Consider the following 25,171-nt stretch of genomic DNA (forward strand, 5'->3'; position numbering starts at 1 on the left):
CCCATTGTACTGATGCATAATGCAGACCTCCTAAAGAAATGTGTAGCTCATGTGTGTTCCAAAATCAGTTACAGATTTATTGGAATACAATTATTGTTAGTTATTGGCTTACAGTCACCCAACATTTTAGTTGTTCTTAATTAATTCCTTAATCTCTCCTTTGTGGACTTCTGGCCACCGTGAGACAAGGGGTTGGCTAGAAGCTATAGGGCTATTCTGATATTCTCAGTCAACCAAACAATTGTTTTGGCCCTGCCTCTTCTTGATTTTTAACTGACCTGGTATCAGCACAAGCAACTGGATCTGCAAGCAAAGTATAAACTAGCTACTTTATTGCTCGATGCCTATTTCACAGCAATCTTCTGAGACTGGCAGTTTGCCCCTGGGAAAGACTAAATAAGGTTCAATGGCATTCAAGGTGGATTCAGCCTTGCCCTCTTGTGTCTACATAAGGATTCCAAACTGATTCCCTGCTTGATCCTTCCTCCTGACTCGGACGGACTCTCTCCAACACCTGCTGGTCGAGTGAGGCACTGAGGGATTTGCTACCCTCCCTGGGTCTGAGTTCAAATAATAATAATAATAATAAATGTTTCAGTGTGACTTTAGTTGATACATTCTACAGCAAGAGTCAATTTAGCCAGAGATCAACTGAGAGGAGCTGCTATTACTGTTTTTACTAAAGAAGCCAAGTGTGCTGTCACGTGCTTCTTGAGCCGAACCCCACAAATGTCCACATTGCTATGTGTTCTGCTCTTGCTTTCTACATTGATATATTCTGCAACCAACATTCAGGTAATCTTTATAATTTAGTCTACTCTACATTCATTAATGAAAAGAACACAGAAGACAAGTTCAAATGCTGCACTAATGTATGACGTGGTTGGTTTGCTCTCGCTTCACCGGTCCTGCAGCACGTGAATTTAACCACTGGTTTGCAAGCCACAGTTTACAGCTGTGCTGAGGTTCAAAACCCAGGCAGGTCTGAAGTCCATATTCCCATGATAACTGTGACCGTTTACACTGCATCAGTTAGCTTTCAACTCAAATTTAACCTGGTGGCTGGGCCCTTTCCCAGCCACATGAATTACTTCTCTGAATTTTGCTGTCTCCAAGGCACCTCTATGAATTAAGAGAATAACAAGAGTTGGAAGGGATGTTGGAGCTATTCTATTATTCCTATTCCTATCCCATTCTTCTAGTTATTAATTCTAAATAATTCTCTCCAGCACCGCTAGGAATATTACGAACAGCTCCAACTTTCAGAATTAGCCAACCTAGATTTCCTTAGGTAGATCTTTTTGAGCCCATAAATTTCGACACACTTCCCTCTACTTGTCTCATCAATTACAACAGTGTTGGTGGGAGGTACAGCTACTAGAGAGCCAATCTGGGCCCTCCTCCGCACGTCTTCTGAACTTATGGGAAAGGCCATCCAGGGAGACTTTTTGCCAACTCTTGCGTTCCAAGTACTGGTAAAAAAAGCAAGAGAAGATCGTAGTAACATTTTTTAAAAAAATCTAATTTCCTGTGATCAGCAAGCAAGAAACATGATTATTGAAAGAGCTGCTCATCCGTCCTTGCTAACTTGTTTATTGGTCTGACAAAGTTTGACTGTTACACAAACCAGATGCAGATTAACACAACAGGCCTTACCAACCAAAAAAAAAAAAAAAAAAACAACCCAAAAACAAACAAACCCAGATCCAGAATAGAGAATCTACTGCCCTCTGGTGTTACACAAAAGATTGCTTCTGAAAGAATTTATTCCTCGGGCCTCATCCAGTTATGACACTAGCAAAACACAGCTGGAGACCTGCTGGTTGATTCAGCAGGAGAATTGTGTTGACATTATTTTGAAAACGTGTTAAGAGGTTGATTAGGTATAGCAAAGGCTTCCGGCAGACCAAGAGGATGCTAAACCTTTACGGGGAAATGCTAAAGCACATCAACCCAACCCAAACAGAATCCAGTGAGACCGACTCCCAATTAAATGCTCACTTGGAGCGAATTCTCTTGGGTTTATGATGAGAGTCACACATTGTGCTTAACCACAATTTATTTACAAGGGACAGCTAGCTGAGGTCACACGCTAAGTCTGAACCAAAGCCACAATGCAAAGCCTGGAGCTAATCACAAACTGCCTCCTCGTTTTGTCTCTCTTAATTTGCTGGGGGACAGAAAGTGGGAACCGCAGACCGTATCTGCCGATCCTTTGGGCAGCTTCAAGATTATTCAAGGGCAGCAACTGGCCACCAGCCACCCATTTCCCTCTACTCTTGAAGCAGCTCCCTCAAGACATACCAGATGCCTGCAAAAAAAATGTGCCATGTGGAAAAATTCCTCTCCCTTTCTTCTCCCCTGTTCATCACTGTGTTTCTTATTTTTATTTTATTTTTATTCCATTTATATGCCGACCTTCTCTGAAGACTCAGGGCGGCTTACAAGCTTAGCAGTAGCCTTCATTCTATGTATATGCCTGCTTATTAGGGCTTTCACACACACCCCCAGCGGCATTATTACAAAGTCAGCTTAATTGCCCCCAACAATCTGGGTCCTCATTTTACCTACCTCGGAAGGATGGAAGGCTGAGTCAACCTTGAGCCTGGTGGGACTCGAACCTGCACTAATTGCAGGCAGCTGGTGTTACTTAAGGAGGCAGTAGCCCACTGCTCCACCAAGGCTCAGTGAAGACCACAGCAAAAACAACTCTAACAGTAACCCTCCCAAACTCATTTAAAGCTACAACTGTCCGACCCCTACTAAAGTAGGGAGAGGCTATGAACCCATTGGCAGCAGCATATCCCTCTGTTCATAACATCCTCTGCCAGGAACCCCAATTAATTAAAGGAACTTTAATTAAATGGCTGGAGGTGAAGTGAAAAACTAGCCTCCAGACAGCTGCCATCTATTTCTCTTAAAGGCACTGAAAGTTACTCTTGAAGATGAAAGCAACCAACTAACCACTGCTTCACCCTGAAGGATTCCTCCTTTTTATGCACCCCCAAGAAGAGGTTTTCTATTCTTCTTTCAGCAGAGAACTTGCAATGCAGTGACGTAGCAGCTGGTGGTGACCCAAAGTTAGGTAACAAAAAGAGCCTTGGTGGAGCAGTGGGCTAATGCCTCCTTAAGTAACACCAGCTGCCTGCAATTAGTGCAGGTTCGCATCCCACCAGGCTCAAGGTTGACTCAGCCTTCCATCCTTCCGAGGTAGGTAAAATGAGGACCCAGATTGTTGGGGGCAATAAGCTGACTTTGTAATAATGCTGCTGGGGGGGGGGCGCGAAAGCCCTAATAAAGCAGGCATATACATAGAATGAAGGCTATTGCTAAGCACATTGATTTGTGCTTCTTAGATTGTAAGCCGCCCTGAGTCTTCGGAGAAGGGCGGGATATAAATGGGATTAAAAAAAAACAAAGAAAAGGGGAATAAAAATGAGGCTGGGTTTACCCACCGGCCAATAGATTGACCTGAGCACTAACCTAAAATACGCTAATCCACAGGGACTTGGGCAGATCCTGAAGCGTTTAGGCATGTCTAAATCTGGCAAAGCAGAACCTGTTCTGGATCAGGATCAACTGGTGAGCTAAGCTGAGAAAGACACAGAGATGGAATACTATAGGGGAAAAAAGGTTTATTGCATTTCATGCATCTTTTAAAAACATGCATCGGTTGAATTTTATACTGTCGCCCAATAAATTGCATTTGCATGTCCAAATCTCCTTTAAGTCATTCCAACATCGTTTGAGGCCAACTTTAAAGCCTTTAGAAAAGAGGTTCCATAGAGGAAAAGCTGGGATTTTCCTGTTAATTTCATACTTGGAAGCTGCAGTTAGCAGCACCTGAATTTGGGACATTTAAAAAAAAAAGAGAGAGGAATCCCTCTGCCCATTCTCTCTTACACACACACACACACACACACACACACACACAAAGAATATGTACACATATACACGCTAACACACTTTCAGATTTAATGGTAATAATGTGATATGTGTGGTCAGGGGTGAAACAGGATAAAGATCTTCTGATTTCAAATGTAATGGACGGGAGAACAGAAAAGACAAAGAAAAAATCCTGGTATATATATATATGCATGTATGTCAAATGCTTGTTACCTATTTATAACACATATATAAAATACATATATTGCATTGTAGTCAGTTCTTGTGGCATCCTCCCCTCCCAGCCAACATAAGCAGTCAATGTGACGCTGATCACAACATCTTTCTATCAACGAAGACACACGGTGGGGAGGGAATGGACTAGTTAAAGGCTGCTTCTGGACTTGATCAGTGGAGCATTAATCAAGTCGCTGTGAATTCCGCCGCATCAGGAAAGCTTCTGGCTTGAGCTGATCAGTCTCCCGTGACCTGTGGCGCCTGTCCATCTGTGGTCTGATTGGTGGACTGGATGAACATGGGTTGGGTGATATCTTGACCGGCAGGCATAGTCACCTGTTGGATCTGGTAGAGTTGCTGAGAGGGAAGAAGCAAAAAGAAATTTGTGAAACTGTTTCTGGTGGATCCTTTCAAGGCATGGTGTGCAGTACACCCTCGTAGACAGAGAGACGGCAGTTCAGTACATTTACACATTGCTAACGATCCCTACAAACACCTTCTATAATAGCCCTCGAGTGGGAAGAACTCACAACTCGAATCGGAATCCCCCGAACTGCCAGGGAGCATGCAAAAGGTGAAACTCCACGCGATTTCTCTCTCTTTTTTTTTTTAAAAAAAATGATGTTTCATATAAAATACAAAAATACAAAAGAAAATAGTAGGAAAGATAAGGGGGAAAGGGAAAGGAAAAGAGTAAGAAAAAGGAAAAAGGAAGAAAAGGCATTGACTTCCAACTCCCTTTGGTGCAATAGAAGAAGATAAAGAGACATCAAACCTCAACTTTTTACTGTTCGTAATAGTATAAACCAGCCATTTCTAGAACAACAAACCTATCTGATCAGTAAAATCCAAAATCGAAGTTTCGTTTTTTTCCCCCACCTCAAGCACAAAGTCCAGAAGCAGTTTCCAAGTAGAAACAAAAGTAAAATCGTGTGTTTTTCCCTTTAATCAAAGCAGTTTAGCCATCTCTACTCCAAGCTAGTTCTAAATTAGCAGAATGAATGAATAGGGTGAATATCGCATAATCCACAAAAGAATGCCTCTAGCTCAGTGGTGGCGAACCTATGGCATAGGTGCCAGAGGCAGCACTCAGAGCCCTCTCTGTGGGCACGCGCGCCATGCCCCGGAGATGTTGTGATTCAGGGTCAGCCTGTGGGTTCGGCAGTTGGGTCGGATGACTCAGAGGAGGAGGAGGAGGAGAGGGGTGTTGAAGAGCTTGATGAGAGTCCTCAGCCAGGCCCCTCTCATCTGGTCACGACGCAGACCCAGCTGTGTGAGCCTGACAGCGTGGATGAAGATGACCCACAGCTGGCCCTGTTCAAGGACGCCCGACGCAGGAGGCAGTCAATCAGGAGTAAACAGAGGAAGGCAATGGGGCACCTCGGAAGGAGGCAGAGAGAAGCCACGCCCTGAACTGTATTTAAGGGGGAATGCGTGGGAGGGCTGGTTTGCTGAAGGCAACCGCTTGAAAAGCTCCTGTTTCTTGGTTTGTGTCTTGTTCTATTTGTTTTTGTAGCAATAAATTTGGCAGGCGTAATTCCAGCCTCTTGCCTTCTTGTAAAAGGGCTTGTCCCTGCCTTTTCTGCAGGGACGGTAGCAGGCTGGTACAGAACAGGAGATGACAACTGTCCCTCTTCAACCAGCCACCTGCTAATTTGGTGAGATCCCACGTAGCTGAATGCATCCGGGCACAACTGGTTTCCCTCCCCCCCCCCGCCCTGTCCCTCCTGGCCTCGCATGCTCTCCTTTTCCCGGGCACGACCCACTGCATCATCTCCTCAGCTGTCGGCTGACCATCCATCTCTGCGGAGCCCCAGAGTGCTCCTGTCAAGGGGCGGGCAGGCTGTGGCTACTGACGGACACCGTTGGCCCTCATGCACTTGCTGGCCTTTGTGTGCGGGGGCCGATGGTGTCAGGCAGCAGCTGCCCCAGCCCTTGCCCCATGGCAATGGCACCCCTACCCTGCCTCGCCTCACCCCGCAGGATGAGTCTCCTGCCTACCGCCCCACCTGCCAGAGACCTCCTGGAGCTTCCCCAACCCTGCCCACCCCCCACAGGCGTCCCTTCCCACGAGCAACATTGAGGTGACCACACCCACCTTGGCCACACCCACCCAATCTTCCATGACCACCACAGCCACACCCACCCAGTGGGCCATGCCCACCTGGCACCCAGCGATAAATAAGTGGGTTTGGGGATGCAGTTTGGGCACTTGGTCTGTAAAAGGTTCTCCACCACTGCTCCAGCTTCTTCCTGTCGGGTCAACAACCCTCCCAAGAAACTGGCTTCCCTTCGGGAGAAATTGACCATGCCAAGCTGCTCCAGCAACCATCCCTTTGCCCAGCCCCCAATGCAAAGACATCTACCTGTCCATCGGTAAACTGGCTGAACTGCTGCTGCCCCTGTTGAACGTCTGTCTGCGCAATCTGGAAAAGACACGCCATGAATGACATTTGCAATTCTCTGATCGAGAGGGAAATCAGTGTTTAAAATACATGCCAAAGAGGAACTGCAAAACATAAGAGACCGCTTGAATCTCTGGCCTGCTCTTTTTATCCTTTGCAATTGGTGGGTTTCATTATTTATTTCCCAAACGAATTAACCTACCAATGGAAATAAAATATCCCTCCAAAGGAGGTTGAAGACACTGTCAAAAGTAATATTCCCCACATAGTTGAGGATAAAAGGATACAAGGCATGTTTGTGTGTGTGTGTGTGTGTGTTGGACCACTAGTGTTCTGTTTGCTGGTGCAATTTGGGACAATGCACAAACCGTTCAGACAGTCCCGTTGAGCAACAGGCCTATTTGCAGGTATAGCTGTGAACTTTTCCAAATAAATGGCTTTCAATAAGCAAGGTCTGAAGTTCCACGATTGTAGAAACTGGGTGACAGGGACACAGATATAACTGAAGGCCCATCATTCTTAAGAAAGTAGATTGCAGGTATTTGTTGGGAAAGGCAAAGAGGAAAGGGAAGACAGACAGAGAAAAACAATCTGATTTGATACTAATCAAGGCGGATCCCAGGCTGCAGACAATGAAGCATCCAGATCTGAAAGAGGTGAAGGCTACTCTTAGCCAGGGTCTAAACAAAAAGTACTGCTTTTAATGAATGCATTTAGCAGTTACTAAAAAAGGTTTTGCAAAGCAGGGGAAATTAGATACGGCGCCTGAACACAAAGAATGGCAACGTGAAGGCTGGCAGGTGGCTCAAACAGAAAAGCTGGCCGATAACAAAAGCCGGGGGGGGGGAGAGAGAAGGGGGGGGGGGAAAGGAACCGAGTTTCACTAAATTTGCTGAAAGCTGAATATAGTTTTGAAGTAGGAAACAGATTTCAGATTCCAACTTCCAAATACCAGGCCTTTTAGCCTACTACAGAATTATCTCATTTTTAACATATGTGAGGCATTTATTGAGAATAGTGACGTCCAAGTGGGAGAGGGATGTCAAAAAAAAAAAAGAGTCAAGATTGTAGCTGCGCCCATTTTTTGACACTCCACGTAGACGCCCCTGAAACAGTGTTTACAAAACAAAACAAAAAATGATTTATATTTTTCACAGCTAAGCAAACATAAATGTGTCTGGGTAGATTTATGACAATAGCTCCGAGTCATATTTTTTGTCCTATCCCATATGCAAAGGAGAGGGGCTAATACAACTTTTCCAAATAACTGAGGCTTTCTTTAAAACACACACACACAGGGATTGGGGGTGGGAGGGAATAGTCAGCAAAATTCAAGATCAGAACCTCCCCGCCACTCCTGATTTCAGTGGTTATATCTGGAGAAATCAATTCCTTTCTCAAAAGGTCAGGGGTATTTTAACAGCTCTTCACAAGAAGCCTGGGAGGTCAGCTGATACCTGCTGCGTGTTGGCTGCAAGTGTCTGGATCTGGCCTTGGACCACCTGGGTTCCAGACACAGGCTGAGCTAAGCGGATATACTGCAGCTGGCCGGCGTTAAGTTGGACCTGGAAAAAGCAGAAGGGAGAAAGAGGACACAGAAATGGTCACCAGAGAAGCATGGAGAGATTATACAGACAGATGACATAGTAAGATCAAAGACGTAACCATAAACGCATATGCTTGGGGTAGAAAAAGCATTTCTTCCTGGTATCTTAACGCTTCTGGTTTTCTTTTACAGCAGCTGCAAGTATAAATCTAAATTAACTTTATGCTCTAGGGTCACAACTTTCATTTTTATTTCTATAATCTTCCGTGTATTTTTTTTTTGGTTCGTCAAAACCACAAATCACAACTTCAACAATGTAAAGACTTTGGGATGAAATGAAGTGGAAACTTGAATGAAGAACTGCCGTGGTGTACATATCCATACTTCTTTTTCAAACGTGAAAAAGAATTCAATGATTAATGCAAACCCTAACCCATTGTGACATTTCCCCCCTCCCCTTCTCCCCCAGAATTGTGCCACCAAAATATGATGTCTAATCCCTGATTTTCAGCGACATAATGACATTTGAAAAAGAAAAAGAAACAATGGCATTTTAAAAAGTGAAGATGCGAGGCATTAAATCTGGCGTATGCTTAAGGCAATGATTTTGATGCCAGGAATCTCAATCTACCCCCTCTGGTGACGTTATGGTGTCACTGCTTGATCTTTCGGGTTCTTCCTTTTGTGTTTTAAAAAGTGCAGCATCCAAAAAAAAAAAATGCTTGATTGGCTCTGTTTTAGAACCACCTCACTACATTGAGAGATAGTTAACCTCCTGCCCGCCCTGCTGTATTTATACGAAACACAATTATATTGTGCTCAGGACAGCATCTTTTAATCAAGAAACAGGTGGGGAAGATCTTTAGACAATCTGTCATTGATGCTCCAAATCTCCTCGAGCAGAAATTACAGCCCTTGGACCTTGTCCCTCCACTGATTTCTCTAACATGTGGGATTTTTTTTTCCTCCCCAAATAACCAGTCCCTGGAGGCAAAGGGCAGCCCCCCCCCTGTTGCAAATACCTACTTTCTGCAAGCGAAAGCTTCTTTACAGCTGTCTTTCTGCAGGACACTGAACTATGCCTGTAGGGAGAAAAGCTGTTTGCAAGCAGAGAGAGGCCCTGGTTAGACTTTAACTAGAATAACTAACTTAAAACGGACAGTGCAGACATTAAGAGCTTAGACTTACTGCTCTGGTGCACACCACCATAGAACCTCTGTCTGGGAAACCACTTGTTAAAGATAAGAGTGGAAAAGCTGGAAGGGTCAGTTTGGAGAGAGACCTTCAAAACCGGCCCAATTATGAAAATAAGCATGGAATGTTTTGCAAATATCTGTGCGGCCCTGGTGATTGTGTGGCTTTTAAATGTTAACTCAGACTGCAGTGCAAAACTGTTTGATAAGATGAGAATGAAGGAAGGGGAGGAAGAAAGCCAAGAACAGGGGTCGGCAACCTTGGCTCTTTTATGACTCGTGGACTTCAACTCCCAGAATTCCTGAGCCAGCTATGCTGGCTCAGGAATTCTGGGAGTTGAAGTCCACGAGTCATAAAAGAGCCAAGGTTGCCGACCCCTGGCCAAGAAGCCGAGTTGATGAGTGTGGAGCGGAGGGGTGGCTTTAGCAAAGATTTGAACAAGCTGGTTTTCAGAATGGGCTTTCTCTCTCAAAAGGTGATGTCCAACCTTAGCAACTTTAAGACTTGTGGACTTCAACTCTCAGAATTGAAGAGCTGGGGAATTCTGGGAACTGAAGTCCACAAGTCTTAAAGTTCCCACGGCTAGACACCCCTGCTCTAGAACTTGGCAGTCAAGAGATGCAAACCCGGCACATGCAATTGGACCTGAACCCAAGCCAGCCAGCAAAAAAGAGCTAGTGCTGGTCATCCAGAGGTTTCTGCAGGAGAGGACGCCATATTTTTTTCCCCATTCCCTTGGGACATCCCTGCAGTTATCCATGACTCCCTTCTCAAATCAAGCCCAGGGCTTCTGCAACTTTTATAGCAATTTTGACCCTCACCGGTATTTGCTGGATTTCGCCCGTGTTGGTGATGATTTGCTGCATGACTTGCATAGTTGGCGCGGTCCCACTCTGCGCCGGCTGGGTTTGACCCTGTGGCTGGGCCTGAACGATCTGTACCTGCTGCCCTTCGCCCACCTGCATGGTCACAGGAGTGGTCTGAAAGAAAGAGAGGCAGACGAGAGGAGATGGAGGACATCTCGGATACGTTGGTCAGCTGCACTTGTGTCCTGCAACATGACCAGGACCAGTCAACCACTCTCAGAATCCGCAAGCAAGTGGAAATGATCCCCCTCTGTTCAGCATTGCAATCTTTTAGACCAGATATGTCAAACACAAGGCCCGGGGGCCGGATGCGGCCCGCAAAGTGGTTTCATGTGGCCCGCGAAGCCATCCTGGAAACAGTGAGGGAATGGCCCCCACTGCCTTGGCCCTGACCCAGAGACCCTCCTTCTGCCAGAGACCCTCAGATCTGTCCCACTCCTGCCCAGGCCCCCATAGGCACCCTTGATGCCAACGATGTAGAGCTGGCCACGCCCACCCAGTAGGCCACACCCACCCTGGCCATACCCACCCAGCCCCCTGAGGGCAACCGCAATGCTGATGCGGCCCTCAATGAAATTGAGTTTGACACCCCTGTTTTAGACAGAAAAGGCCCAAGATAGCAGAAAGGCCATTTATAAAAAATAAAAATAAAAATCAGATGCTAATACTTGGAAAGCAAAAGATAGCCCACATTTCCTTTTTTAAAAATTCAAATTATATCCTGTCCTTACTCCGGTGTTTCAAGGTGGCATCCTAGCCACTGCTCCCATTTTTCCCCTTGAGAATAACCTTGGCAAGCAATAATAGTGGCCAAACATCATCTAAGGAGCTTCCACAGCCAAAGGTGGACTTGAATGAAATGAAAAGGAAGCTCCAGTCTGACCTTGTAAAACAGGGGCAGCCAGGATTGCCCATCCCAAAATGACTACCAACATTAATGAAGAGAGCATGATTACTCCTATAGGTACAGCCTAAGGATCTGCTCCAATAACTAAGCTACAGGAAACATTGACAACACACGGCCAGCCAGATGTTGCTGGAACTCGAACATCATGTAGCCCCAGCCAATATGACCAGGGACAGAGAATGGGTCTGAAGCAAAGGCCATCTTCTTTCTTTGCTTCTCACTTAGGAAGGCAGTGAGTAACCTGACCATCCTTCCATCCCCATCCCCACCCTCATTGGGTAGTTCTTTCATCTGCAAGTCTAAGGAGTTGACGTGAGATTTAAGATCTTTTGCAGGTTTTTTTTTAATCCCATTTATTCTCCGAAGACTCAGGGCGGCTTACAATCTAAGAAGCACAAATCAATGTGCTTAGCAATAGCCTTCATTCTATGTATATGCCTGCTTATTAGGTCTTTCGGGGGGCCCCAAGCGGCATTTTTTACAAAGTCAGCTTATTGCCCCCAACAATCTGGGTCCTCATTTTACCTACCTCGGAAGGATGGAAGGCTGAGTCAACCTTGAGCCTGGTGGGACTCGAACCTGCACTAATTGCAGGCAGCTGGTGTTACTTAAGGAGGCATTAGCCCACTGCTCCACCAACGTCGTGAGGTTGGCCTTTGTGACACGCTAAGGCTAGCCTAAAACAGGGCTGGGTAAGTTTGCAATTCAGCACATTGTAGGAATGCAACCAAAGCATGTTGGAAGAACCTGGTCTATATATTAAGCCACAATCCCTTGTTTGTTTTGTTTTGTTTTTTATTTGAATGCAGCAAGATACCCCAATGTAGCATACTGCAATTTTGTTAACTTTAACGTGCTGCCTGATCTCAGCCTATCATGTCTCCTTCACAAATCAGAGGGCACCCGATGCCACTTTCCACCTGCTCCCCAAATGCGGCGTGCAAGCTATGAAAGGCCAGCGTACCAACCTGCCCTTGCTGAGGCTGGGCGATGATAATCTGCCCGGGCTGGATTGTGGTGGTGGATGTGGTTGTCTGCTGGCTTGTCTGCTGGCCCTGGACTTGGACAGCTGCTGGCTGCTGGGCTAGAGTGAAGTAGTACTGGACGGGTTCTGCCGGAGTCACAGCCTGGCGTACCTCCTCCTAGGCCAATGGAGAAGACGGTGGTCAGATACAGTAAACTAAGCTTGAAACGTGGATTCCAGCAGAAATGCAAACAGGCGTGGGAAAATTAGTATTAAAGGTACACAAATGTCAAGATCTGCTTCCCCTCTGACTAGTATTTTTTATTTTTTTTTGGACACTGCACATCAACCATCTGTTCCGCTCAGTTCTGCCCGTTTTACTTTCTCCCATCTTAAGAGAACATTCAGGTCTGGTGGCTGAATCTCCATTTCTTTCTTGAAAGACAAGCAGCATCCAAGAATGAACAGGCCTGCTATTTTGGGGGGAAAAGCTTTCCGGGCCAATGAAAGGAAAGAGGTATTGTTAACGGTGAGGCCAATGAACCGATGAAAAATGTCATTTGCTTACTTAAGCGAGAGTTAAAACTACAGGTGGTACTCAACTTACAACCATTTATTTAGCAACTGCTCCAAATGACAATGGCACTGAAAAAGTGACTTAAGAGTAGTCCTTGCATTTACAACCGTCGCAGTATTCCCCCCCCCAGTCACATGATCAAAATCCGGGCACTTGACAACCGGCATTTGTTTACGATGGTTGTAGCGTCCCAGGGACACATGATCATCATTTGTGACCTTCCCAGCCAGCTTCTGACAAGCAAAGTCAATGGGAGAAGTAGATTTGCTTAACGGCCACGATTCGCTTAACAACTGTGGCAAAAAAAAAGTGTTTGCAAAATCAAGGGGCCACGCTCTAAACTGCCTTGCTTTGGGAACAGAAATTCTGGCCCCAATTGTCATAAATCGAGAGCTCCCTGTATTTGGGGTCCTTGGGGCAAATTATGAAGGCAAAGAATAAAATGCAGTCACGGCAAACAGGAACAGGTAAGAATAACACCTCAGTACAATGACTACTGCAGTATAACAGGAGCACTTTTCGCCTTAAGTGAACGCCAGGCACGGGCCTGCCCAAAGTCTCCCATCAAGGCCTCTCCCCACCTACCTTTCCTGGTTCTCTGCCTCCCTCCAAACGATGAGCTGAGAGGACAAGCTTGGAGACACATTTTGCGTTCCCCAAGTCACAATGAGGAGTTACAATTCCCGAGAGGACCAGTCCATGCCAGGAGGCGTAAACAACCTTCTCCCAGCCACCACAAAGTCACAGCTGAGAGTGTAGGATGTTTACACTCACTGCTACACGGTTAGGGTTAAATTGGTGAAACGCACACCAGGGCTACAGGCAGGTTAACTTCCAACACCTCCTATGCAAAATGTTTGAGGCAAAAAAAAAAAAAAAGGAGGGGAATACAGAGGATGCTCACCTTGACTGGGACTGAATTCAGTCTTAGTGACTCATTTTTCAAAGGTGATGCCAAGATCGAGTTGGGGGGGGGGGGAGGGAAAGTGTCTCATCTTCAAAGGTTTTAAATAGCAAATCCAGCGGGTTATTTTCATCTTGGGGCTTTTTTTTTTCAAAAAGACAGGCATATTTTTTTTTTATTAGCATGTCCCTAAACTCGAGTACAACCTTTTTAATGATTTTAAAACCATTTGGCACTTGGAACGACTGCTAAGTTTGAATGAATCACAGCTTCAAAAGCACTACCCAACTGTTGTCTGGCCCACTTGCCAGCAACGATGTCAGTGGGCACGGCCAAGGGACGCGGCTGCCAAGAATGAATTCCATCCATAACGCATAAGGACCTCTTGTGCAAAGCCACTGGCCTGCGTCAAAGCAGCTGACCCTGGACCTACAGGGTGGGAGAAAAACCTTTTCTGGGGAAAGAAAATCCCTTGCTGACTTCAGAAGAGAGTTGGAAGCCGTTGCCCAGGCAGAATGGAAGCTCCCTTTTTATCTAAAACCAGATTCATGCCGCTACAAGACACGAGTGCTGGGCAAATTCCTGTTTGGTCAGCGAGCTGGAAAAGAGGGAAGCTGACATAATTGTTTTCCTGCATTTTTCAGGACAGCCTTAGACATTGGTGGTGGTGGTGGTGGGATGTTTAAGGCTCTGTTCGCCCTGAAAGAGGCAACTGCAATGAGAAAGACCCACCAGGAACCCCATCAGGGCTCTCTTAAGCTAGACTACGGTAGAAGGCTCAAGGTTTTAAGAGGTCACTGCATGCAACTATGGATGGCTGTATTGGACAAATCACTGCATCTAGCACAATACAGAAAATGTAAGTTCAACACCACCTGGAGGGCACCAAGAAAGATCCTTTACATAATGGCTGGAAGGGGGTTATTTTTTTTAAAAAAAAAAACTCCAAACTACAGGAAGAAAGAGGGGACTGCTGCCTTCAATATATCAAGCAATCCAAGTGCTCTTTATATATTTTATCTCCGCATTTCCTGGGGTGATGAATACTGCAAGATTGTTCTCAACATCTTGAAACGTCACAGCTCTGAGAAACTGTTTTTAACTTTTCTTCCCCAAGTTTCCAATGTGGATACCGCATATGCTTTTGTACAATAAGGAGTCAAATGGTACGTGGAAGCTCCTTATTTTAATTTTAAGCAGCTCTATTTTGTTTCCAAACTAAAATTTGACTAGCAGAGTGCCTATTAAGGCTGAAAACAAGAAGTAGCAGAAGCAGCCCAGGGCTTTCCAAGATGGGAATCCAAACAGAACTATTTTATTGCAGTGTGATTTTCATCCAGAGTTCTGCAATGTACGACTCAAGAACATGGTAAAACCATGATAAGGTAGTGCCATAATGAACCAACATATTTGTAGAACTCAGTGCAATTAAAAGAAAAAAAAGCAAGACATCCAGGCATCCAAGTTGTCTTCATTAAATCTGTTTCTTCAATCCAACCAATCACAGAGATACAACACTCTTCATTACTCTCTTTAGGTAGCTATAGTTGGGACTGCTGCATTCTCCAAAGGGCTACAAAGGATTATCTCAAAAAACACAAAATAGTCACAAAACATAAACATTAACTTAAAAAATGTTGCTATGAGCCAATTTAAAGCGGTCTGTGGTAGTTCCATGAGTTATATAAATGTCCACAAAGAAAAAGAAACATGAATACCTAAAGCTTCCTGGAAGACTTGGGAATAAGGACATGTCTTTCTGTTCCTCTCATTCAAGGCCTCAGGTCAGCCTGTATGCAGAACTAAACTTAATGGACGTCTACTCCTTTTTTTTTATACTTCTGTACCTTTTCCCCTTTCTTAACTCAGCATGGATACCTTATTTAATACTGCTCCATAAGGACTCGTATTTGTGGTATCATTAATGATGCATGGTGTGTTGTTTTTTTTAAGTGAACCAAGAACGCCAGCTATTCAAAGCCACAGAGAATGACTTTAGTCTGCTCGTGAAATCTGGAGACCGGTAACCCTTGAAACCTGGAGGTGGGGAGCACTGCAGTCGTTCCCACATGTGGCCTCAAGGGACAAGAGGAGGAGGAGGACAGATACAAAACAGCGCCTTGCTTGTTCTATATTTGTAGTCAAGGCTCCTCTGAAACCAAAGCAAGCCTATCTTGGCATTTGCCAGGGAGAGAAAGTGGAACAGACGTCAGAGCACTGCTATCCACCCTGCTTCTGGGAACGTTCATACTAGTGCAGGGCTGAAGAAATTTGCTTCAACCCCCCCGCCACCGCCGCCCTTTGTGGCACCCCTGGATCCTTTAGGAATCCTACATTACCGGCAAACTCGAATGCCGCTGAGCTTGCCGAGGAGACAGAAACCTTAAACTAAGTTACCTGCACAACACTGTTATTCTGCTGTGGCAGAAAAAGAATTGCAATGCTTTTGATGTGCATTTTTTGTCAACATTCAGAAATGAGCGCTTGCAGTCAGCCTTTTTCGTGACAGGGCGCTCTGGAACATCAGCGTGACTCCCGATTCTATTTTTATGGAAGGAACAGTATAAAACAAAAACCCACCATATAGCAGGAGTGGGAAGCGTCCATTTCCCCCCAGCTCCCCTGCCATCCAAGCTGGAGAGGGCGAGAACAGCAGCTGAATAACATCTGGAAGATTGCAAGTTCCCCACTTCCAAAGTGAGGCCTCTTGAGGGACACGGCAATGCATTAGTTATATAGATACTTCTGCAAAGCCATCTATCCCTTCTCTGATCCTGCAGCTGGAAAGGTCTGCCTTGCTTCCAAGGGGAGGGGAGATTTAAACCCACGGAGAGCAAACGCTATACTAGAATCACTGTTCCCTTTTTACATCCTCCTGACAAAAATTGCAGCCTTATACTTTCCTATACCAGCGGGAACAACATTTGGACAAGGCTTCTCCGTAGTCGCTGAATGTCAGAAGCGGGAGCTGATGTATAGACATAGGACTGTATTTCAGTGGCACTAAACTGCTGGCTCAGCAATGCTGAAAAGTCAACTTCCCCAACCCAGGGGGTGAGGCTTCTCCATGGAATGCCTTAGATAAAGGACAGGGGCAAACGTCAGGCTTAAAAGATCTACCCGCTTTTCTGTATGAACATCACGACCCAGAATATAAAGCAACGGCTGAAGAGCCACGCCTATGATTAGGATTCCAGAACTGGGTATTTTCGGAGTACGTTTAGCAGTTGAAGAATTTGTTTTCATTGCAACAGTTAAGCTCACAGGTTCCTCCTCCCATAACCACAACCCCTCTCCTAGTTCTCCAATTTTCCCAGGCATTTTTGTACTTCAGTGACCTAATATAGGAGGAAGAAGTGTGTGTTATTTGTTGCTCTTGTGAGTCAGAAGTCCTGGCTATCAGCTGAACTCCACTCTGGAGGTCTTCCAAAGGGATCACCACTGCCCTAAGAAAGCATGTTTCACTCCGAGGCAAAGGAAAGAGACCACATACCTTATCTTGAGGTCTCTGGAAGTAGATGACAAGAGCAGTAAATGCCATGACCATTACAATTAGGAGAACATTTCCAGAGGTTCTAATCGCCCGATTTTCTTCTATATTCTAAGGCTAGTTTGAACAGAAAGCAGTGGCTGAATGGATTCCGAATCCGAAGCCTTCTGTAGCCGGCTGTCAGCCAAGGGCCCACTCTGTCTCAGGAGGATGGTGGCAGCCTGCCGCTGTAAACATCCGACTGAAAGCCTCTCTCAGCCTGCACAGCTTCCAGTCAAGGATGTTTACAGGGGCAACAACTGCCCAGACAGATTCGCAATGAGACTCCCCCAGCATGGTGGGTCCCTTGGTGCAAGAAAACCATGGTATTTGGACATGTGGGCCGAAATGTCCTGGAAGACCTGAAGTTCTAGGGAAGACGGTGGCTCACCAGCAGCGTAATTCTCAATTCAAGGAGGCATAGGTTAAGTTACCTTTATTAAATCTCTTGGCTAGTATTTGTCCAGTTAACTGGGAAAGGTTTTTTGACCAGGCAAAATACAGAAGTCGCAAACGACCAATTGGAAAATGTGCCCCATTCCTATGCACAAGGCAGAAACCTGTGACATCATGCACAGGCTACTGCTTATGTAACAGGAGCCCTGCCGGGGAAACAATCAAGGACCCAGTGGTGAGCCCAGGGCAGGGAGGACACACACTGCCTTTCAAATTCATCCTCACGCTGCTTTACACAACCCCTAAAACATTCAATTATGCGAGTCGACAGAAGCAGCAATACGTTACTTCTGAGAAGAGAGCCAAAATAATAATAATAATAATAATAATAATAATAATAATAATAATAATAATAATAATAATAATAATAATGATGATGATGATGATGATGATGATGGATTCTGCAGAATAAACTACATTAAATTCAACTAGCCAACTAAACAGAACCATGTTTGTTATGTACATCACATCTGAAAAGAGGAGGATTGCCAGAGCTGGAGGAATACGCTGCTCCATTCACCAGACAGAATGGAAAGTTTGGCAGGCATTCCGGTCAGCTGAAGTTCAAACTGGATTCAACAAGCTGAAGTCCAACTGGATCCTGCATACAAATCTGGGCAATGCTGATTGACTGATGCAACCGTGTTTCCTTGGGAATAAGACCCGGTCTTATATATTATTATTTTTTTGCCTCCAAAAGATGCACCAGGTCTTCATTTTCGGGGGATGTCTTACCCGCTTACTTTAGGACCGCCGCAGCCAGGCCTGCTACGCCCTGACATCTGTTGCGCCGCCGCCCAAGTTCTGCTGCGGCTGCATGCCACGGGGTGCATTGCGCCGCTGCCACCACTTGCGGCAGGCGGCCACATGGCTCATCGTGCTGCCGCCGCCGCTCACAATCAGCACAATGAGCCTCGCAAGCCCCCATGGGGAACCAGAGTATACACACAAGCCCACTTCACTAGTTTGCTGCAGCTGAACCCTAATCTAGTCTAACAGATTGCAGAGCTATGGAGAAGGAACGGAAGGCCATCCTTATACCTTTAGAGGAGTCAGGTTCAGTGGCTTCCAGAAGGATAACTGAAGCAGCAGCAGCAGCAGCAGGTTCACACCTGTGTTCAGCTGACAGACCCGAATTTTGGAGTGCTTCATTTGTTTGAACTGCTTCCATTTCGGTTGGCCAAAAGACCATGGTCTATGACCATCAATATTCATTTCATTGCAAGAATCTTCCATTGGGGTCTGCATCTTTTACCTCTTGTATGCTGTCTTTTTAGATTGCAAATCTAAGACACCAATTTTCTTGCATTTATTGGATCTATGAGTTGCTCTAGGGAGCTTTTTATGGGGAATAAGATATAAATCCACCTAATGTCCCATAATATGGTACAGAAATAAGATGGAACCTGAGCTTTTAGCTTGGTTGACACAAAATATTTACACATCTTGGGAGAAGAAAGAACTTTCCGACTGCATAGAACAGTCCCCACATTCTTTTCCATGGATAAAATTACATTTCGAACTGTGCTGATCTGTTTGCACAAGTCTTAAATCAAGGAAAAAAGCTTTTTCTTCCTCTCATTAATTTCCACTGACCACGATAACATCACAAAGTTATAGTTAATCAGATTTGCGCAATGCTACATCATCATCATCAAGGGCAAACAGAGCACGTTCCTTCTGGATTAATCAGGTCCAGGTTGCAAACATATAAAGAGAACACACACGCACAGATTCTCTTTCACCCTCACCTGCCGCTTTGGAGGTTTAAGTTCATCCCTTGGAACGATGTCAATGAGAAAGTCAAATTGATCAAACTTCGTGATGGCCATAGCAATATCATTTCTCTGTAACAAAAAAGGAAGCACAAGTAACATTTGCTTTCTGTAACTCTAGCTGCATGAACGCTGTTGACACTGGCCTTAATCAGCTGAACAGGAAAGGAAGAGAGAACAATAGGTGATGGAGATGATGACATAAAATCTTAACAACCTGAAGATACACTAAAACTCGTACAGGAAGACTATTTTGAAACTTCCCAGTTCCCTGATGTTTTTTTTTATTTACTGCTCTGCAAGATCAATCAATACAAATGCTTTGTAGTTACTCACTCCCAAAGTTATGAAACGCTGTCAGTTGTATTCAGTACAAGTAGTCCTCAACTTGCAACCGGTTGCTTAGCGACTGAAATAGTAGTAGTAGTAAAAAGTTGGAAGGGATCTTGGAAGTAATCTAGTCCAACCCCCTGCTCAGGCAGGAAACCCTATACCATTTCAGACAAATGGCTGTCCAGTCTCTTCTTAAAAACTTCCAGTGTTGGAGCATTCACAGATTCTGGAGGCGGGTTGTCCCACTGATTAATTGTTCTCACTGTCAGGAAGTTTCTCCTTAGTTCTAGGTTGCTTCTCTCTTTGGTTAGTCTCCATCCGTTGTTTCTTGTCCTGCCTTCAGGTGCTTTGGAGAATAGTTTGACTCCCTCTTCTTTGGGGCAGCCCCTGAGATATTGGAACACGGCTATCATGTCACCCCTCACCCTTCTCTTCATTAAACTAGACATACCCAATTCCAGCAGCCATTCCTTATATGTTTTAGCCTCCAGTCCCCTAATCATCTTTGTTGCTCTTCTCTGTACTCTTTCTAGAGTCTCAACATCTTTTTTACATCGTGGTGACCAAAACTGGATGCAGTATTCCAAGGGTGGCCTTACCAAAGTGTTATAAAGTGGTATTAACACTTCACGTGATCTTGATTCTATCCCTCTGTTAATGCAGCCTCCCCAAGAGGCAGACCTCCCCAAGAGGTACTTAAAGCACAATTCTGAGGGGCTGCCCTCCCCGATCATGTGACTGCATTTCGGGCACTTGAAAATGAGCCCACATTTACAGCTGCTTGCAGAGTTCCATGACTGCTTTTGACAATGTTTTTGCTGAAAACTGACATTTACCTGCAGTTTTCGGCAAAATCGGCCATTAGAGAAAAATCAGTTCGCTTAACAACCATTCTCTTAACAACTGGGTGGGTTCAAGTGGATTACCCTCTTTATGCTCATCGTAACTTACAACGGTGGTGGGCAGGGTCCATTAGAATTGTAAGCTGAGGGCTTCTTGTATCACATAATTTATTTGTTTGTTTGTAAAATTTATAGGCTGCCTACCGAGCACAGGCCCCTAGAGTCGGAAACGACTAGCACGCATGTGCGGGGGAACCCTTACCTTTTCACCTTACCTCAAAGTAACTCTGGGTAATTTAAAACTCATGTATCTTTTCTAGAGCATGCTGGACCACTGCACCTGATCTAGGACTGGAGGCGTGAAGGATCTCCTATGGCAAAGGGGAGATCAATCTGCTACGATCCACAGGAAACAACTGCAGGTTGCAGAGAGTTGGCTTTGCCCTTATCTAGTCAGAGCAACTATTTCAAAATTAAACAAGCTGACTCTACACAAGAGAAGGCATTTCTGCTCTTATGCTGCCGTCTTCTTCCTGCTGCCTCTGTGTTGTGGTTGTCAGATTGTGGATCTAGAGCAGAGACTGTTATCTTTTATCATCTGCATGACACTTATTAAGCAGTTAAAAATTTCTAAGGGCTTAGCAATAACGCCACTAATAATTCCAAAATGAATGAATGCTGTAAAGCACCCACTATGAAAAATTGCCATTTTTCCCATCTACTTTTAATTAAAGTTATGAATACTTCTTTTTTCCCCCCTGTATGAAACACGGAGCTCAAGAATCTGAGTTTTCATTTTTCCCTTTATACAAGGAATAGGCAATGTTAGGGGTGGCCAGCTAATATTTTGCAAGATGGCATGGACTACTTCAAGCACTGTAACTTTTTGCTCTCAACTGTAATTAATCCATCTTCTATCTAGCCGGTTAAAACAATTTCTGTGCATTTTTGATTTCAAGTGTGATCAACTTTGCTGTCAGTCTTCAGCAAACAGGGCTACTGTGCCACAAAAAGGGGGCGGGGGCTAAGATAGCCCACCTTTGTTTTATTCCAAGGTACCAACGCTTGTTGCAAAGTTGCAAAGACCTCTTGGAAAAGGCAAAAGATGGGAACAAGGGACATTTGAAACGCCCGCTGGCGATGCCCATGGTTACCACACAGGTATCAGCAACAAAGGGCTTTTCCCCCTACCCACTTCAGAGGGAAGGGAAAGCAAGGTCATCCTAGGTTTATGGCATGAAACAAACCGGTATTCCTTAAACTGGGCAACTTTTAAGATGTGTGAAGTTCAACTCCCAGAATTTAGCATACTGGGGAATTCTGGGAATTGAAATTCACACAGCTTAAAAGTTGCCAAGTTGAAAAACACTGCATTGGACCTCTGACACACCACCCATCCTGCAATATGTTTCACAATCTAGCTCAAGAGAAGCAAATTTGAGTATGCTAGTTAAGAGGAAAAAAAAGGGGGGATTGTCAGCTTGCTGGCTTGCAAGATTTGCTGAGCTAAAACAGTTCACAAGGGTGCTGGAACGGTGACATACTTGAATGTAGGCTTTTTCCTCTCTGCCTGTAATGGTTTGCTGACTTGCAAAGTGCTAGACGTTTTTGGGACAGAGGAGTAAATAGTAACTGGGCAGCTTCAGTGCTCAGCTATCAGTTAGATAAGCCAAAAGAAGCACAGACTAAGTGGTGAACATGTTTGGGAAGCCCAGGTGGTGAGGAGAAAAAAAACGGGAAGAGATATATTCAGGAAGTCAGCAAGTGAATCCGGATATAATGCAGCAAAATTAAAAGTGTATAAAAATCAGAAGGCAGCGTGCTGGATTGCTTCCAGAATTTTCCCCTCAACTTGTTCAGAAAAGGTCATGCTGATGGAACCCCCGTTGCCAGTCAGTCTGTTAGTCTATCTGCCTTTCCCAATCTGGTACCCTCCAGCTTTGCTGGGACTACACCTCACAAGATTCAAAACTAAGATGGGTGGCATAAAAAAAAATTAATAAATAAAAATATTAAAACTTTTGCAATCTCTAATAAACCTGTTTGCTAATAATTCACAGGAAATTTGATAAAACACACACAGCCAAAACCCCCTATACCCCCGCCCCCTCCTCCAGAAGCATCACTGCCACATCTCTTGCAACTTTCTGAGATGTGCTACAAAGAGAGAGAGGGAGGGAGAGGGGGGGAATAGAATACAAAAATGTCACCCATGCCTGTTCTACAGCAATTCAGTGTTTCAAATATGCCTTTAAATGAATACTGAAGACAATGCTCAAAAAGGACATAGCTGGTCACCACTGCTCCATCCTTCCCCGCCCCCCCCCCAATGGGATGCTGGATATTGTGACTGCAGAGACCTAGAAATAGAAACTGGAGGAAGAGTTAAGTTCCTGCTTGATGCTTTTTACTGTCAACTGGCTTTGCAGGGGAGATGCTATCTTCAAGCATTTGCATACCAAGACTGACTAGTAAACGTCTTGCTTCAATCTATTCTTGCTTTGATCTAGGCTCCCACCCCTGAAAGCAGGAGCAGGCAAAAAGTAAAGACGACAGCATAATTTCAGGATGATAAGCAGGCCTTTACCTGCAAAGTCCTGCGTTTGTTGTCTTCTGTGTGTATCCAGGCTCGTAGCGTCAACTCCGTGATGAATATCTGAGCAGCCTTGGCGAACAGAACAGGAGCTTCTGCACTGATCATCTACAGAAATGAAGGTGCATTTAACAGACTGACTGACTGTAGTAAAACAAGACAATTACTCCCCCCCACCAAAAAAACAAAGTTTTCTTTGGGATGAGTGAGAGCTATTACAACTTACTTATCTTGGAAAATAACGTATAAATAATAAACTTTTACCTTCCAACAAGATCAGAATGATGCATATGGAAGTTATCCCTTTGGTCCTCACAGCAACGCAAAAAGGTCAGACAGACAGAATTAAGAGGCTAGTTTGAGGCTCCTTGCTGATTGTTTGGGATTAATTGAAATTTTTACCTGAAATTCCCCAGGTTTTACCACCTGTCAAAAGTTGCCTTCCAGATATGTTAGGATTGAAACATGCCGTTTTCCAGCCAGAGAATTCAAGCTTTTAAATATCAAGGATAGAAATATGAAAGGGCTTCGCCTCTGGGGCCTCAGCTCAAGCCCAGGAAAATGACAGAGAAGACAAATGTCCATGTCTTGCCATTCAGGAACAAGCATACAGCAAAATAAGTAAGTACAAGGCAGAGGTTTGTCCTTGGCTCCTGGACATTTCATTACCAAACTGGATAATAACATCTTCAGCGGGGTTTGGGATGAAGTGTCTTCTTCATTTATATTAGGTCCTAGGTCAGAAGTCTGCCACCTTGACAAGTTTAAGACTTGTGGACTTCAGCTCCCAGAATTCCTCAGCCAGAATTCTGGGAGCTGAAGTCCACAAGTCCTAAAGTTGTCAAGGTTGCAGATCCATCCTAGGTGGTCGATTAGTCTCGTGACTTGTTACCTCGTTTGGTAATGAAACGTCCAGGAGCCAAGCAGCAAGCTCGGAGGACAAAGCTCTGCCTAAATCTACAATCCAAGCTAGAAATATTCTCTAGAGTTTCCGAATAAGAAGAAGCATGGCATGTTCCAAGCCTTGGGCAAAGACTAGCCCAGCTTCCTCTCTCACACAGGAAATGATTCTTTTAATTTTGATTGCATTGCTGGCCTCAGTGAACTTCCTGTTGTTCTCAGGCTACATCCCAAGTACAGTCCAAAGAACAAATAAATGCCGTCATATAAAAGCATCTTGATCCTGGAATTTTAATCACTGAAATATACTGGTACTTATGACATAATACCATCACTCGGCATTATAAAGCATGGCGAATTTTGTTTCTGAGATGCTTTTCAGAAGAAGCATTTTCTCTAGTGAGTAAAGTTCCTTCAAAGGTTGTATCAAGCATCTAAGAGTTTTTATGTATTCTCATTAAAAGGTCTGTTGCCCATTATTTTTAAGCGGTCATAAAACCTTCTAAACAAAATATTTTAAATGAAATAATGGACTAAACGTTGATCCTTTAAGTGAAAATAATCTCATCTGGTATTTTAAGAAACCTGTTTTCAGGAACCTCTTTGAAGAATTCTAGCTTTGCACTGCAGGGTAGACATTAAACATGTGCAGCCTTCGAAATCAACCCGGATTCAATTTGTAATTCCTTAGAAATGGAACAATATCTCACACACAGCTTACTTCCCAGACAGCCAAGTCTATCTACAAAACCTGGCCAGTTCTCAAAAGGAGTAGGAGGGCAAACAGTTCTCCAGCTTTAGCCTGTTGAGGAAGAGAAGCTGCAGCTTCTACTGAAAGCCTGAACAATGGTCCATGTAACCAGATTCAAGGTGTACATAAAAGAGGAGAAATTATCCCAATGAACCATAGGTCATCTGCAAAGAAAGTGAAGAGGGGCAGAGAGACCAAGGTCTTAAAAAAAAAGAAAGAAAGAAGAAAAAAAAACAACCCACTATCAAATGTGTCTGTCAGGTGAATCTGTTTTTTATCAACTGGAACAATTTGAAAAGCGCCCTGCTCCAACCAATGAGGATTTTCACCTTGGCAAGGGTGTCGGTTTCAGTGACCCCATTCTCATCCTGTGAGAACTCCAGTCAGCCTGGAGGAACCTAATCTTGATACTAAGAATGGGAGGGGGGGGGGGGAGAGGAGAGAGAAAGGGAGAGAAAGCAAGAGAAGAAAGGAAAACGGGACCAGGTTTGCTGCTACAGATGAAAA

At 44.6% G+C, this 25,171-nt stretch overlaps 1 protein-coding gene across 5 annotated transcripts in view; it reads right to left on the minus strand.

The window, feature by feature from the left end:
• Nucleotides 1–3,618: 3,618 nt before the first annotated feature.
• Nucleotides 3,619–25,171, minus strand: part of NFYC (nuclear transcription factor Y subunit gamma) — a 53,118-nt gene continuing 31,565 nt past the window's right edge. For 3 of the 5 annotated variants that reach the window (XM_083369323.1, XM_083369325.1, XM_083369324.1), the window contains exons 4-10: nucleotides 23,008–23,121; nucleotides 19,222–19,317; nucleotides 12,009–12,182; nucleotides 10,089–10,247; nucleotides 7,985–8,092; nucleotides 6,489–6,548; nucleotides 3,619–4,479 (exon numbers count right to left, since the gene is read on the minus strand). In XM_083369323.1, the coding sequence (XP_083225449.1) occupies nucleotides 4,360–4,479; nucleotides 6,489–6,548; nucleotides 7,985–8,092; nucleotides 10,089–10,247; nucleotides 12,009–12,182; nucleotides 19,222–19,317; nucleotides 23,008–23,121 (831 nt within the window). In that variant the 3' untranslated portion in view covers nucleotides 3,619–4,359. Of the gene's footprint in view, nucleotides 4,480–6,488; nucleotides 6,549–7,984; nucleotides 8,093–10,088; nucleotides 10,248–12,008; nucleotides 12,183–19,221; nucleotides 19,318–23,007; nucleotides 23,122–24,906; nucleotides 24,923–24,993 lie in introns of those variants that run through there. The other 2 variants (XM_083369326.1, XM_083369327.1) reach the window with 2 other exon arrangements.

This window comes from Vipera ursinii, assembly GCF_947247035.1.
Source record: "Vipera ursinii genome assembly, chromosome: 9".
Classification (NCBI taxonomy): Eukaryota; Metazoa; Chordata; class Lepidosauria; order Squamata; family Viperidae; genus Vipera; species Vipera ursinii.